This window comes from Nicotiana attenuata, chromosome 6 (assembly GCF_001879085.1).
Source record: "Nicotiana attenuata strain UT chromosome 6, NIATTr2, whole genome shotgun sequence".
Lineage (NCBI taxonomy): Eukaryota > Viridiplantae > Streptophyta > Magnoliopsida > Solanales > Solanaceae > Nicotiana > Nicotiana attenuata.
In genome coordinates, this window is record NC_031994.1 from 94,002,309 (window position 1) to 94,018,491 (window position 16,183).

Genomic DNA, 16,183 nt, shown 5'->3' on the forward strand with positions numbered 1-16,183 from the left:
TTGTTGCCTTCTTTGCCTTCTCTTATTGGTAAGCATACTAACACCTTCCATAGAATTCACTTGACGAGGGTTTTGGACTTGTTGCAACTGTGCCTTAGCCAATTGGTTCATAGTAGTTGTCAACTCTGCAATGGCATGTCCATGGTCATGTAGTTCCTTATGTAAATGAATAACCATAGGGTCACCTTGGGGAACATTGGCCCTACTTTGCCATGCGGAGGATGTATCCGCCATCTCATCAAGAATCTCACAAGCTTCATCATAAGTCAACTTCATGACATTACCCCCGGCCAATTGATTGACTATGCGTTGATTTGTAGTATTGATGCCCGGATAGAAGGTTTGTTGTATCATCGCCTCCGTCATATCGTTGTTTGAGTATTCTTTCACCATTGTTCTAAACCGCTCCCAAATCTCATGCAAAGGTTCCGTGGGTTCTTGTTTGAAGGCCAATATCTCATCTCGAAGTGCCGCCATGTGCCCGGGTGAGAAAAATTTAGCAATAAACATATCTGCCAACTCATCCCAAGTTGTGATGGAATGGTTGGGGAGTCTCTCTAGCCAATCCAATGCTTTCCCCCGAAGTGAGAACGGGAAAAGTCTCAACCTAAGAGCATCTTCGGACACATTCGTCTACTTGCTACCCCAACATGTATCCACGAACCCTTTTAGATATTTGTAAGCATTTTGATCCGCAGCGCCCGTGAAATACCCACGCTGCTCAAGTAAAGTCAACATCACATTGGTTATCTGAAAATTGCCAGCCCGAATTCTGGGAGGGACAATAGCACTTGCATAGCCTTGGTTCGGTAGCACCCGAGGAACCGCTCTTGGAGGTGGCAGAGGAGGGTCTGGAACGTTGTCATTAGCATTGGCCTGGCGGCCTCGTCGTGGTCCGGGAGGTACAAGATGCACCTCATCGTCTCAGATATCCTCAACCTCCTCCCCCGCAAGCACATTTCCAAGAGGGTCATTTGCATTTAAAGCCATTTTGGTACCTGTAGTATTCACACACACAAATTAGTAACAAAGAAGAAAAGAAGAACAACACACAAAACTAACTAAATAGATAGCCAAAACCGTTAGCTCCCCGGCAACGGCGCCAAAAAGTTGATCGCTGCCAACTCCGCACCACTAAAAAGTAGCGAGAGAGGGTCGCAATAGCTTTTACCCGATTTTGGGTCGGGATCGAATCCACAAAAAGCTAGGATTGGAGTCGAGTATCTATCTAGCTTAGGATTGCGTATGTGCTCTTAATTGGTCTTCTATTCATTTTTGGATTTTCTTTATAATTCTATTTTTATCAAACTACTAATTGAAAATGCAACTAGATTAAGCTAAGAGATGAATTGCTACAAGTTGTATCTAATAGTTTAAAAAGGCACTAGGGTAGTGACCTTTACCTAGGTGGCTAATTGACGGGTAATTGCACCTAAGGCTCGATTGACATGATTGGGGAAGTATGTTATAACCGTTACTCAATACTACCCACTCTACACCTCTCGGTAGAAAGAGTGGTTTTGCCCAATTGACTCTCTCGGGACCAATTGGGTATGCATATATGCCCGAGCAACTAGGGTTCAAGTCGGGTAATTACTCTCTCGAGGTTTAACCCTTTAATTGGGACTATCAAATCACTTGAGTCCATCCCAATCCTTGTTGGGTCAATTTTGGAGACTTAGGCTCTCTTTCTCAAGAAGAGCCAAGTCAACTTAGCACAAACTAGTGTTTGCAACCACTAATTCATAAATTAAACCATAAAATTGACCTAAATAACAAACACTCATAATCAATCTAACCTTAAATCACAATACCCATCAATTACCCACACTAGGTTGAGCCACAACCCTAGCTAATGGGTATAGATACTCATGCTTGAAGATAAAATCAAAGAAATAGATGAAGAAAAAGACATATTAATTGAACACTAAAGAAAATACAGAGAATCTATCGTTAGAGTTAAGCTAAAATGCCCAAAATGGCTACAAAATAGCTTCTCATGAGCACAGCTGCCGTTCTAAAATAACTGATTCCCTAAAAATGGAAAAAGGTTCTATTTATACTAAGCTGGAAAAACTGGACAAAAATGCCCCTGCGAGGTCAGTGCGGGCCGCACAAAATGGACTGCGGCCGCACTAGGCTCTTGGTCTTGAAGTCTAAGCTCTCTGAACTCAGGTTCCGCGGACCGCACAGAATGCACCACGGCCGCGGAGGCTTCCAATGCGGTCCGCACAAACATGGCCGCGGACCGCGATGGCTTGAACCTGGGCAAGTTGCAACTCTCTGATCTTCTCTTCCGCGGACCGCACATAATGGTAGTGCGGACCGCGCAAGATTGACTGCGGCCGCACTGCCTTGAAGCTTGTTTTGCCAGTTCTCTGAATCTCCTTAGTGCGGACCGCACAAAGTGTAGTGCGGCCGCACTAGGCCTGTTTGTCCTGAGGTTGCCTTGTCTTTGGTACTTGAGCAGGTTTCACTCCTTTTTGAGCCGAACTTTGACATTTTGTCACTTTGTCGATCAAACCTGCAATCAAGCACAACTTATGAGCCTTTTGGGACTATTTTGTAATAATTTATAATCAAAGCGTAAGCAAGAAGGAGCATGAAACACGTCAAAATCCGTAGTTATCATTGTCCCTCGCCATTCGTACGAGCTATGGGTCCATGCTGAGGCCCAACGAGATATCTATAAGGGTTTGTGGGCGGCGGGGAGCGTTCTTGAGGCCGCTGTTGAAGATGCTCGGGTTAAGACACGCGAGGCTCGTCTTGCCAACGGTTATGACCTTGCGACACCAGAGGCCGGTGGCGTGCTAAGATTGAAGATGGGCTCTCTTCTGATAGTGACAACGCTGACGAGGGTGGTGGTGGAGATGAGGCCGAGTGAAGTTTTTGTAGCTTTTTGTACTTAGCTCTTTTTTTTGTTTCTTTTGTTGTTGCTTGTTTTTCTTTTTACGGGGGCCAGCTTTTGGCCTTTTGTAAGACACTGTCGTGTATGTATATATATCTGAATAAGATAGTTGGTTTGCCTTTTGTTGCACATCTCAGACTCTCTTTCTCATTCACGTTTTTGAAAAAGATCTTCAGATTTTCCCGTGATGAGTCCCTGATTTTTAGCTGGGAATTCGAATGAGGTCGATTTTAGCTCGCTGATTCGAGCGAGGTCGGATCTCATCTTGTTAGTTCTAACGGGGTCGAGCCTTACTTTGTTAGTTCGAGCGAGATCGATCCTTACTTTGTTAGTTCGAGAGAGGTCAATCCTTACTTTGTTAGTTCGAGCGAGATCGAACTTTATTAGCTTGAATGAAAGTCGAATTTTTGGTGATGGTCGGGGACCGTAAGGGTATAAATTCGAGCGAGATAGAGTTGTAACCCGTTATGAGTTCGGGCGAGGTCGAACTTTGGCTTGATTTGGACGAGGTCGAATTTTACTTTCGCTTGGGGGAGGGGGGGGGGCGTTAGGGTGTAAATTCGAGCGAGGTCGAGTTGTAACCCGTTATGAGTTCGAGCGAGGTCGAACTTTGGCTTGATTCGAACGAGATCAAATTTTTCTTTCGCTTGGTGATGGCCGAGGGCCGTTAGGGTGTAAATTCGAGCGAGGTCGAATTGTAACCCGTTATGAATTTGAGCGAGGTTGAACTTCTTGTTGATTCGAACGAGGTCGAATTTTGCTTTCGCTTGGCGATGTGTGGGCTCGGTGGAGTGGTAAGAATGTTGCATGCTGCCTTGTTTTTATTGGAGAATGTTACTCGTTGCTGCATCGTTTATGCATGCGTCGGGGCGAGCCCCGGTCTATCTAGTCCCTGCATTGCTCGGTCTGGAGAGACCGTTAATGGGACGGGTGATGAACTTATTGCTTGGGCTTCTGGGCACATTGGGGCTCGATTGATTTGAACGTAGTTCGGACATGACTCGTAGTATTTAGTCGGCCGAATTGGCGTAGCATCGCCATGGCGAGCATACGTATAAGTTTTCCGTGTTCATTTTCTGCCTGTATTGGGGAGATTGTACGTTCCATGGTCTCATCGCCCAGTCCCAGGCTATGGAGATTGTTTATTAATGATGCCGGCTTGTTCTGAGCCGGTTGTCTGTTATTTGTAATATGGTATGGTGCGGAGGGTTTTCCCGATTTACCGTTCGCCATAGGGAGGAATTTGGAGCATGTATGTCGGCTACCCTTTGTTCGCGAATTTGGGAGGGCGTCCCTGTTCTCTGTTCCAGTTTTCTCTTTTTTTTTTCTTTTTTTTAAAGAAGGAATAGCGGGTTAGAAGTACATGGAATAATCTGTTACCTTGGTCGGCTGTTTAGCTGATGAATGAGGGGGATTGGCCACGTTTCCCTCGTCCGCTGCGCTCTTTGGACCGGGGAGGTTCCCTCGTTCGGCAATGAACTAGGGATTGCACCGCAGGGCGGCTCGCCTTGTTCTGTATTCTGATACTAGTTTTTGGCCCGATGTTGGCTTCGGCTTTGCGCTCAGCCTCGTCACTAGTTGAGCTTTGGCATTTCGTGGGTGGATGATCCACTTGCCCCCTTAGGGCCTCGAGTTCGAGTCCTAGTTCATCAGTCCCGGGCATGCAAAGATGGCAAAATGTAAGTCATACCACAAACATAGAGACGGGGAGTTTCTTAGTCAATAAATTGCATAACAAGCATCGTCTCATATAGTAGGAGGGAAGGCGACATGCGCAGGATGTAGGAGGCGTTGGGTACTAGCTTGGAAATGGGATTACGGACGCGTTTGGTACGCGTAGTTGTAGTCCCCCTATGATGGCTCGTGTTCACAATGCCTCAGGGTTGCTGTTGTGGCGCAGCGCAGTTTTCGTGTGTAAACCAGGCATAACTCCGGTTTCGCGTAAGGATTTACCGTTGGTTGGTTTGGCGGTTTCGGGGGTTTACCGACCGGTAAGTCGACATTCGTAATGAAAGGGTGAAACATCACCGAAAGGGAGATGGAGCTAAGACCGTGTTTGGATCTAGAGGGAACTAAGGCTTTGGCTAGAAAATCCCCACAGACGGCGCCAAATTGTTTTACCAAAAAAGTGTTAAACCTTTTCTTAAAACGGATTAATAAGAAAATAGGGGATAAATCCTAGCCAAGGATAATTAACTCTAGATCCAAGAATATTCAGTAGGAAAAATAGGATATGGTTAAGCTCATGAGCTATTTAAGATTATAAAAGATATCAAATATATATGACGGGCTTACATTCTCGATACTACTACTCCGTAATGTAAAATAAAGAAGAAAAAGAAGGTGCACTATTAACGGCTACAAGATCTATCTTTATTAGTTCCATAATGATGATTACAAAGATCAGCAGCCAAGTTCTAAACCTTCTCTTGATTTTCTTAAGAAAGATTCTCCCGTTCTTCTGTGTTAGAGAGGAACAAAAGTCCTCCCCTCTCATTCTCTTACCTAGTATATATATAATAGGTATTCCCCTTTACCCAACAGTCCTTGCCCAGGATACTCTAATCTGCCAATTGCACTTTAGGTCGACCTCCCTAAGTGTCATGGCATGTACTTCGCCATACAGGCTTTCTGATGGTTCGACCTCGGCCATGGCCGAGATGCTCGTCGTTATGATGCCTTATGGATACAACCACGGCTTAATCAACCCCTCGCCATTCCTTTTTATGCCGATTCTCGTGTGGTCGGATTTCGACCCGTACGGGCATTAGTTTGATTTAGATTTAACCAGTAGAAGTGAATATTTATTCAAGCTCAAGAAACTATTCCCGTCTTAAATTTGTCTTCGTATGATGTATAGGTCATGGGTTCGAGCCATGGAGTCACCACTGATGCTTGCGTTAGGGTAGGTTGCTTACAGCAGACCCCTCGGATGCAAACACATGATGCATCGTGCTTCCCCTTTTTATTTAAAGAAACTATTCTCATCTCTACTAAAATTCTTTTTTAAAAAGTTAAAACACTAAAATTTTTGAAGAAGCTGAAAATTATTACAATAATACTGCATTAGGTGTATTTTTTAAGAGTTTAACTTTTGTTCATTAAAAGTGTTTACTATTTTTAGAAGAAGGAATATGTTTGCCATTTTTACATATTAAACCAGGTTTACTTGATTTTTACAAACAAATAATTTCTTTTAGCAAATCTAATATGATATTTTGAAAATTGAGTAAATAATAGAGTAATAAATTGTTTTAATCGGATAGTATATGTATTGATTTCGTAATATTATTCATTATGAATATACTCTCATTATTTTCTTTCGACAAAAAAATTAGTAGAAATTACATCACGTAGCCACTCTGAATGGCTGCTATTTAGAAACTAGCCGGGTGTGAATTTTAGTTTTTTAACTCAATTTTTTAGGAAAAAAATATCATAAATTGTCCTGAAGTTAAGGTTTCTAATTTAAAATTTCAGGATAAAATAAATAATAGCTAATCTCTAAATAATATCCCTAAAAATGGCTATATGTGCACTTGGCCCAGAAAACTAAGCAATTCAAGATGGGCTGGGCTACACTTGTTGAGCCCACAAGAAAGCCCAAACGAATTTTCTGGAAGAAGAAATTTCCTCATCCATCCACCAAATGCCAATATCATTCTTCCCCAATCTCAAGCCCTAGTTTTTTTCATCGAATCAATCGATCGGAGAAATCACCATTAAAATTCAGCTAAGGTAAGATGGGGAAACAACCAGTAAAACTGAAAGCAGTTGTTTACGCTTTATCTCCATTTCAACAGAAAGTAATGCCAGGTCTATGGAAGGACCTTCCAGGTAAAATCCATCACAAAGTATCTGAGAATTGGATCAGCGCTACTCTCTTGCTCGCTCCTCTCGTCGGCACTTACTCGTAAGTATACCAATAAATAAATAAAATTCAATTAACTGTGCCTTAATACTAAATTAGTCGGCTATTTGAATCATTTATATCCTCAGATCCATTTTAATTTCAATATGCAATAATAAGCTATGGAGCATTTAGCTCGAAGTTAATTATTTTTGCCTGCTTAATATATGTTTTCGGATATGTTTTAAGGATAAAACTACTAAAATGTATAGCAGGTCCAACCGAAGGCTGTAGCATAGAATAGGAGCTTAGTTTTTTGTTTAATGACGGTGGTGTCCGTGCCTCAGATTGCGCACATCTCGAGTATTCCACTGGGTACCTGCTATCCGCCTTAGGTAGATGGGAAGAAATCATCTAAAATGGGAACTTAGTTGCTATTCCACAGGATACCTTGAATCCGACTTAGGCAGATGGGAAGAAATCACTTAAAATGGGAACTTAGTTGCTCAGGCTTTGGTTGGAATGTAACATATGACCAGTAGAGAGCTGTTAGAATAACCATAAGACCATGATTGCCAAACACACCTGTCGGCTTATCAGAGTGTCTGGAGGTAGCTGTGTAGGCGACCAATGAGATATGTGTAGCCTTCGCGGACTGTGAATCTTCTGTTCATTTATTTAGACGAAAGACAACTGCACAATGGCAATTTAAACTTGTTGAAAACATTTGCCTCTATAAGTAATTAATTTCTTAAGCTGAGATTAGTGGGCTTTCCAGCCTAATTACAGATTGAAAAGGCAAGGTTAATAAGGTTTTCCTTTGTTTTGCATGAAGTTTTATTTCTTTGTTCTTTTTGCTGGGGGTGGTGAGGAAGTGTTACACATTGGTTCTTTTGAGTAGATAAAGGTTGCTTGGTAAAGCATACGAGCATAAGCATCAGTTTGATCTCAAATTATTTTTTATTAGAAAAGAGTTATATGCAGTAATATAATATTTTTTAGAAGTAAATGTGATGATATAAAAATGTTTAACACTAGTAACTAGATGAAGTTAGTTTCATTAGCTAAAATATAATATTTAAGAAAATATTCACACTAGTTAGATAATCATATACTTTCACATATACTAGTAAATAGTTCAATAACATATTACCACGTTTACAACTCTACTCATATCATGCTTCTTTAACAGAAACTTAATCTCTGTCTTTTTGTTTTCTTCACAATCATTATATGGTCAAAATAAATGTCATTCACTTGTTCCTCCTCCGTTTGCTTTATTCTGTTCAACTTTGTTGTCCCCAAGCAAGTGAAAGTGACTGCTGCGAAAATCTTAGTTCTTTTAAGCTTTAATTAATCGGAAGAATAAGATTTTAATCTGGATTAATATTTGAGCTGCATTCAGACATAGAGTAAATTGACTTAGGTACACTAGACAGTTGAAGGTTATTAGGAGATTCTGGTCATTGTTTTTATCTTCTCTTGGCTTGCGCTTTTTGAGTCAGATCCCCTCTCCCCTTTCACCTTAAATGTATGTGTGTGTGTATGGTTGCTTAGTTCATAGCCATAGTGTTTCTTTATGCATGCAGGTACGTGCAGCACTTCAAGGAGAAGGAGAAGTTAGAACACAGATACTAAAGTTCTGTTCGTCATTTGTATGGGGAGGACCTCTTTTCTATTACTGTTTTGAACAGGAAATAAAGTCATGTTTTGGAACTTCTACCATCATTTTGAGGATATTTACTTTTATGGCATATTAAATGCATCTAGTTGCTTTATGGTCTTTTTGAAACGTTTGTGCATTCTGAATCTTGTACTGAGTTTTGAGTTTGAAATGAGTTCATAAACCCTCTCATATGTTTGCTATTACATCCCATGAAAGAAATGTTTCATTCAGTTTTGCTGTCATCTTAGCATTAATGGGTTAAGTATGTATGAGAAGTGATGATCATAAGCTATAGCTTTTCTCAGCATGCTTTTTCTTTCAATGGAATGAAATGAATAGGCCAATGCGTGCTCTGTTGTGTGGTGTATACCAGAAAATAATTGACTATGAACCGCGATAAGAACCCAATTTCTTTGTCATTATATGGCCATGTTTGCTGTGTTTGACCGTTCCGGGATAGCATCTTGGAAGGCGGGGATGGCGTAAAATTTGACTTCATTCACTGTTTGTCGTAATGCAATGGATAAAATAAGTGTTTTCTAGCTAGTTGCTGGCCATTTCTTCAGATGTGTTCTTTCAATTTAAAACATATTAATATGCTGCGCTACCACTTGACCGAGACTTCCACAAAATAAACAAAAGGTTTTATGGCCAGTAGTTCGCATAAATCTCGTCAGTAATTTTACTCTTTTTGGCTTACTTCATTTTTCTTAGCAACTGTGAAAAGCACTTCTACAGGCCTTCTTTTTTCAATTTCCATGAGCAAATATTAAAATCCTTAGAATTAAACAGTTGAAGGGGCGTATAAGAATGTGTTCTTACGCAGCTACCAGCTCGACAAAGATATAAGCTCCTAGTTGTAAAAGACAGTTCAAATATAATTGAAAAATGTTCAATTGAATACTGATAAGGTTCATGCATAGACAGAAGTTCAAGTCACAAATTTTGAATCAACAGAAGTAGAAGACTAAATGTGCTATTTGTAGGATTAGGCCACTTCAATTTGCTAAACAGCTTCTAGAAAGGCCCTTCCAGGTTGACGTGCAGCAAGTCTACCATGGCAGCCAAGAAGCTGCAAAAAAAACAAAAGAAAAGGAATAACTTCTAACAAGCAAATTACCACTGGCAAAAGGATCTATAGATGAACAAAACAAAAATAATTTTTTATTAAGAAAAAGGTTAAGAAGAGAACAAACCTTTGCATTGACACCATCTGGGACAATACGGTTCTCTGACTTGTATTTCAGATAATCGGTACGGCTAAACTTAGTGAACCCCCTGAATCAGAGATACCACAGGTGAGGTTCAAGTACAAAATTTCCAACTGAGCATCTAAAACGACCAATATTGACCATGTTCAATCATCGAACTTCAACAGGAAGGTGAAATGGATTGCTTAACACTCTGAAAAGTACTAAGTTTTGGACTAAGAAATAGAGGGCTGATCACAGAACTATAATGAGACAACGAAAGACCAAGATATCGTGCAACTTTACAAGTCCAAACTTGAAAAACAGCGCCACATAGCTCATCTCAAGAGAAGAAAAAAAAAGGGCAAAACTTCCAATTACAAGACAGACTTGGGCATTGAAAGACAGAAATTTGTGTAATTTACTGCAGGATATCTACTTAGAATAAATCTCCCTAAACTGAATAACTAAGCAAGTGAAACGATCTTACATGCCAATAGTAAATAACAGAATAATCCTTAGAATGGCAAAAGTACTAAGTTCTCAAACAAAATGCAGAAACATTAAAAAATAAAGTGAATCTTCAGATAAAATACATACCACTTTCTGCTGACAATGATCTTTTGTCGGCCAGGAAACTTAAACTTTGCACGGCGTAGAGCCTCTTGTGCATGGTTACTGTTTCCATCTTTGCAGCGAACAGAGAGAAGAACCTGACCAATTGCAACACGAGCACAAACACCCTGTGGCTTACCAAAAGCTCCCCTCATGCCAGTTTGGAGCCTATCAGCTCCAGCACATGACAACATCTTATTAATACGCAAAACATGGAAAGGATGGACCCTAACCCTGAGGTGGAAAGCATCCTTCCCAGCAGACTTGGTCATATACTTGTTACAAGCAATACGAGCAGCTTCAAGTGCCTCACTAGAGACATTCTCCTTCTCCCAACTGACCAAGTGCACGCAGAAAGGAAACTCATCAACTCCCTTCTTCTTCATGCCCACATCATAGATCCTGATCTTAGGATCAGGGACACCACGGCAAAACCTTGATTTTGGGTAAGGCTTGTTCTTAATCTGGCGGTAACATCTTGCCGGTCCTGCGCAAAAGAATCCAAGTCATTAGACAGAGGGCCAACTATAAATGAGCGGCAGAAAGACGAATACCAGGACACATAGTGGCACTAAAAAACTATCATTACAATACAATCTATGCTGAAAAGCCATGTCAAGACTGGAGGAGCTCTGAATAAGATTTTTTCATACATGTAGCCACAATTAATATCAAAATAATGATCAAGGCTAGTCAAATATAAAGCTCCTGTTCTTGGATAAAAATAAATTCAACTAAGTCACATTTCATCACCTATTTCACTATGTGATCGTGCAAAGAAAAATCAATTCACACACACAGTAGGAAACGATATTTCTTTGACAAATCCTTTCATTTCACAAACTCACAATCCTCCTACAAACACAATATTTTTTACTCAATTTCACAATAAATAAAAGAATTTACAATTTCTCGCTACTCAGTCTTTATTCGATTGGAAAAAGAGCTTGCTTTGAAAGTAGAAGTACAAAAATAGGTATTGGACAAAAAGGGATAAATAAATTTTGCCAGATAATTCCATTTTCAAGCTAACCATTTTATCATAACTATATTTTGTTATTAAACGATTGAACTAAAAGCCAATAATTTTGTACAAAACATGATACAAACTACCCATTTATCTAGCAGTGTTTCAGAAATGATCTAATTACTAAACATCGTACAAAAATCAATCATATACATATATTATATCAGAAATACTAAAACGCATTGAACTTGAACTCAATTCAGAAATGGAGATATGCGTAAGAGCCCGTTTTTCAGATCTGCAAAGTAATTATTGTAATGTAAAAGAAGATAATAATTAGGGCAAAGTGACTTACTTCTTCCCATGGCTGGTCCCTGCTATTGAACTGCGGCCTGTAAAGACACAAGAAAGAGAAATCCCTATATATATATAGTTCTGGAATTAGGCCTAGAAATTGGGCTTACGTCTGGGCATGCGTCACAAATGAGCTGGGCCGACATGGTTAGAAGACTAATTTCAAGGGAAAAAGTCAGCAATAGCTGTATTTACAATTGGTAGCCATATTTACAATTGGTAATTGAAAAATAGACATAATTAAAAGTAATCAAAATTTAATCACTTTTTATGTAAATATAATATTTAAATAAAAACACTCTTAAAAATTCGAAAATATTTCAGCATAATATGCAGGAAGTATTTTTTACATGTGAGCTTCCAGCATAATATGCTGAAATTTTATAATGTGTTGGAGTTCCATCATAATATGTTGGAAGTTCATATGCAGGAGGTTCATAATCCTGTATATTATGCTGGAACTTTTCGTGTGCTGGAGTTCCAATATAATATGCTAGAAGTTTATACACATGAGCTCCATAATCCCGCATATTATGTTGGAATTTTCCGTATTTCAGTAAAGCATTAATTATTTTTCAATGCCTTCGCAAATGCTAACTATTCTATAATTACCAATTCGCAAACTGACTAGCCCGTGCTATTTTTACTAGTTTCAAACAAACCAAGCCCGTTGTGGCATAAGTGTTAGAAGAATAAACCTATATAGCCTCCCACCTTTGTAAAGATCCCTAAGTTACTCGCCCGTCCTTGTTCTCTCCAGCCTTGATTTTCAAGCAAGTGCCACGTGTCACATTTAGCTGTAGTTTGCAGTAAATAAATACAAATTGTTTACATTAGAAATAGAATCCTAAAACACTTACTACTTCAATGAGATCTTTTATCGTGGTTGGAAGAGAAAGGAAAACTTACACAATTGTCTAAATAAGGCTCAACTTACCAACCTTTAGCCATTAGTCATAAACTTCCCAAAACTAGCCAAGTACATATAAAAATTGAAAAATCAAATAAATAAGGTTCTTTCTCTCAAAGAATCACACGCAAAAATCACCTTCCATATTTTTAAGCGTTATTAGCAACATTAGATGCAAGACGGAAAGGAAATTTCATGGATGAGGTAGCAAATAAGGTGATGAAATAAATAAATAAAAAAGATATACAATATTCCAAAAATCTCCAGCAAAAAAAAGGTACTTTTTCAATAGGTATAGTTGAAATTCATTGAAAACATATAGATAAGTCAATATACAAAATTTGAGGAAGATTGGAGGTGATTTGGACTGGTTTTGTATCAAAATTCATAATTAAATCGAGTTCAGAAATTCTTCTGCGACACATGTATCACGCTTGTATCTCACACACATGTATACATGGATACATGTGATACACAGTTGATACAAATATGATACATACGTGATACACAAATGATACATAGTGTGATACACATATCATTTTTTTTTCATGTTCAGTTTTTACTTCGAATTTTCAATTCAAACCACCTCAAAACTTCACCAAATCATCCCAAAACTGAGATTCAAGCTCCGTAAGTTGTACCCAATCTATTCTAATAACACCCACTCAAAAGAAAGCAAAAAAAATTGATATTTTTTTGCTATAAATAGCTAATTCACTAATATTAGTAATATTTTACGAATTGGCCATTTTTTGTAAGATAAATTTTCACAAAGCACTATCTTTTAGTGGTAATTAGCTATCTATAGATACCATTTGCTATATTACGGATTGTAGATACGTTTTCTGTTGTTATAAGATGTATTAGATGTATTTAAGCTACTGTATTCATGAATACAATAGCAAAAATAGGCGTGAATCAGGGAATTCCAGCTAATCAGTTGTTGTATTCGAGTGTATTCGACTTTATTCATGGCGTAAAACATGGGATTACAGCTGTACAGATTACTGTATTCGACTGTATTCACGGCGTGAAACAGTGGATTACATTGTTTTTAAACGGAAAGTGTATCAATTAACATAATAGACTCCTAATATAACTCAACAAACCCAATTATAACACGCAAAATTTGTATTTCCGGTTATAAAAAAAAATTCAACTGAAAAATACCCCAAAAACATAGCAATCTTCAGAGAAATTATATAATACATCTGAATACATAAATTATATTAATTAAAAAAACATATGAATACATTCATGACATATAGCGAGACAGTGAATACAATGAAATACATAGAATACAGCGGGATACATTGAAATACAATGAAAAAAAAAGACAATGAATACAATGAAATACACGGAATACAGCGAGATACATTGAATTACAATGGAAAAAAAAGACAATGAATACAATAAAATACATGAAAATATAACGTGATACGTTGAAAATATATTGAAATATATCAACAGAAAATCAAGTTGCTCAGCCCATAACTTCGTCGTCTTTGTTCAAGAACAAACCCTAATTTCCGCCTTGTAGCCAATTAGTCCTTCCATCTTCAAAGATCTTGCACGCTCAAACCTAAAGGAAGTGACTGCTCAACTTGTCGGCCTTCTCAAAGTCGGACACACAGAGTGTGTAGAGGTACTTGGAGCAGCGAACCTTGAATTTGACCATATCCTTATTTTTCTTGATCTTGACAGATCGTGCATCCTTCCTTTTTGCTATGAGAAGGAAATCCTTGATTTCGTGGATTTGCTTTGGCATGATTGGGTCTTCGGATTAGGGTTTGTTGTTGCTGTGCTGATGGTCGCTGGATTTTGAAGGATTGATTAAAGTGAATCAAAGAGAAGATGTCGTTAGAAGGAGGAGGAGAGCGGAAATTTTAATGGGACGCGGGGAGAGAATGGCATGTATCAAAGTAGAGAGAGAAAGAAAATAGTGTAACTAAATAGCGTATTTAGTGGCTTAGGGGTAGGAGGTAACCAAAATTAGATATTTTGCTATAAACATTAAAAGGTATCTATAGAATATAATTTTTTTAAATGGTATTTATTTAAAATAAATAAGGTGTTAACCTTTGCTATATGAGGTAAAAATTCCTTTTTGTAATGAGCTACTTATAAATGGACATAGCTGTGTAGTTTCCCGAAGAGAAATTGCACGATTAACACATGCAAATCGGACGGAAAGTGGTGTTTCCAATGGTAGCCCATTCTTTATTTCTTCGCCCACTGTCAAAATTGTGCTACAATATTGACCATTGTAATTCAGAAAGACGATTCAATTCTGATATTATTTTCATATGCTATACATATTTGTAATTACATGCTCCTAAAAGTAGTGTTTACCAGCATAGTTTTTCTTTCTCATACTATATTCATTTTTATAGGATTAATAGAGAGCTCAATCAATTTTTCTTGATTTAAAATCATTTTGGTTGCTCATTTGCACGACAATAGTAAATTGGAACCCGCTTCTTTTCAACATAGACTCCTCTTGAAGTTCAGTTCAGGCCATTGATTAGCTAGCTTGCACATGGTATATCTGTTAGGAGAAATGTGCTTTATAGGCTTTGATATACTTACAAACTTTTGCAGCTTGGTTGGATGGTTGTTACCCATTCTATCGTATTGTATTGTTATCCCAAAATAATTTTTTTTTTTTTTTTGATTTTTTCATTAAAATTTGTTGTATTGTATTGTTAAATCAATTGTTCCGAAATAATGAAAGGCCCCATTTTTTGAAACAACCGATTTGGTGTGGTGAGAATGTTTCCTATTTTTCTTTCCAATTATGTCCTAAGTTATTACTCCATAATTCTATTTTACCCTTTACCTTTTTTTATTTTAACTCCAAATCTCCAACCTACAACATACTTTGTCTTAGTCCCCCCCTTTTTTTTTAAGAACTTCTGCCGCTTCCAACTCCAACGTAAAAGGTATAGGTTTTGCCTTCTTTTTGTTTCGTTTTTTCTCCTAATGTGATTTTAACTCCAGTTATAATTACTTTATCTACAATTCTTTGTTATACCAATTCTCGTTCCTTTCTTTATTATATTTTTTTTTCCAATGATAGCTAAAGACATATTTGGTGATAAATTAAGAAAAAGGGATTTTCTTAAATTATTTTAATGCATAATTCATGATAATTTTATTATTTAAACAATTGAGGGTACTTTAGTAAATTTATCAGTTATAGTACAATATGATACAGCCAAATCAAATAGCAAAATTTTATTTAATAACATCAAACAATACAATCTATTCAAACATTGTATTCATAAAACGATACGATACAATACAATACAATACATTTAAAAACAATGGATAACAACCATCCAACCAAACTGTTAGTATTTACGGAGTTTTTCTGGTTTCTTCACCAAATCATTGCTATATAGTAGTAGTTCATATTCTTTGATACATAAAATAAGAAAGGATTACTCATTACTCCCCAAGAATAGAGGAGATGATCATATTATAAGTTGCATAGCTCAAACTGTGAAGCGGAACGAGTCAAAAACGAATTATTTTTACAATAGGAAGCCTAATTTTAGGGATGGCAATGGGGCGGGCCGGAGCGGGTGCGGGACGGGTTTGGCAAAACCCACAAAAATTTTAACCTGCCCCGCCCCGCATAGTTATTTTTCAATTTTCAACCCGCCCTGCCCCGCCCCACTTAATTTTTTTTTTCTTTTTTTCTAAAACAAACTAGTTTGA

General features: G+C 38.0%; 2 protein-coding genes and 1 pseudogene across 2 annotated transcripts; 1 reads left to right on the top strand and 2 right to left on the bottom strand.

Annotated features, from left to right (window-relative positions):
• LOC109227505 (cytochrome b-c1 complex subunit 8) lies at positions 6,545–8,654 on the top strand. The gene is made up of 2 exons (XM_019392698.1): positions 6,545–6,821; positions 8,348–8,654. Exons 1-2 carry the CDS (start codon positions 6,652–6,654, stop codon positions 8,394–8,396), a joined length of 219 nt encoding a protein of 72 aa, XP_019248243.1. The 5' UTR covers positions 6,545–6,651; the 3' UTR covers positions 8,397–8,654.
• Positions 9,279–11,612, bottom strand: LOC109227506 (60S ribosomal protein L10). The gene is made up of 4 exons (XM_019392700.1): positions 11,552–11,612; positions 10,215–10,716; positions 9,621–9,702; positions 9,279–9,496 (listed from the first exon to the last, which is right to left on the bottom strand). The coding sequence occupies exons 1-4, from the start codon at positions 11,559–11,561 to the stop codon at positions 9,431–9,433; spliced, it is 660 nt and encodes a 219-aa protein (XP_019248245.1). The 5' UTR covers positions 11,562–11,612; the 3' UTR covers positions 9,279–9,430.
• Positions 14,043–14,235, bottom strand: LOC109228387 (annotated as a pseudogene).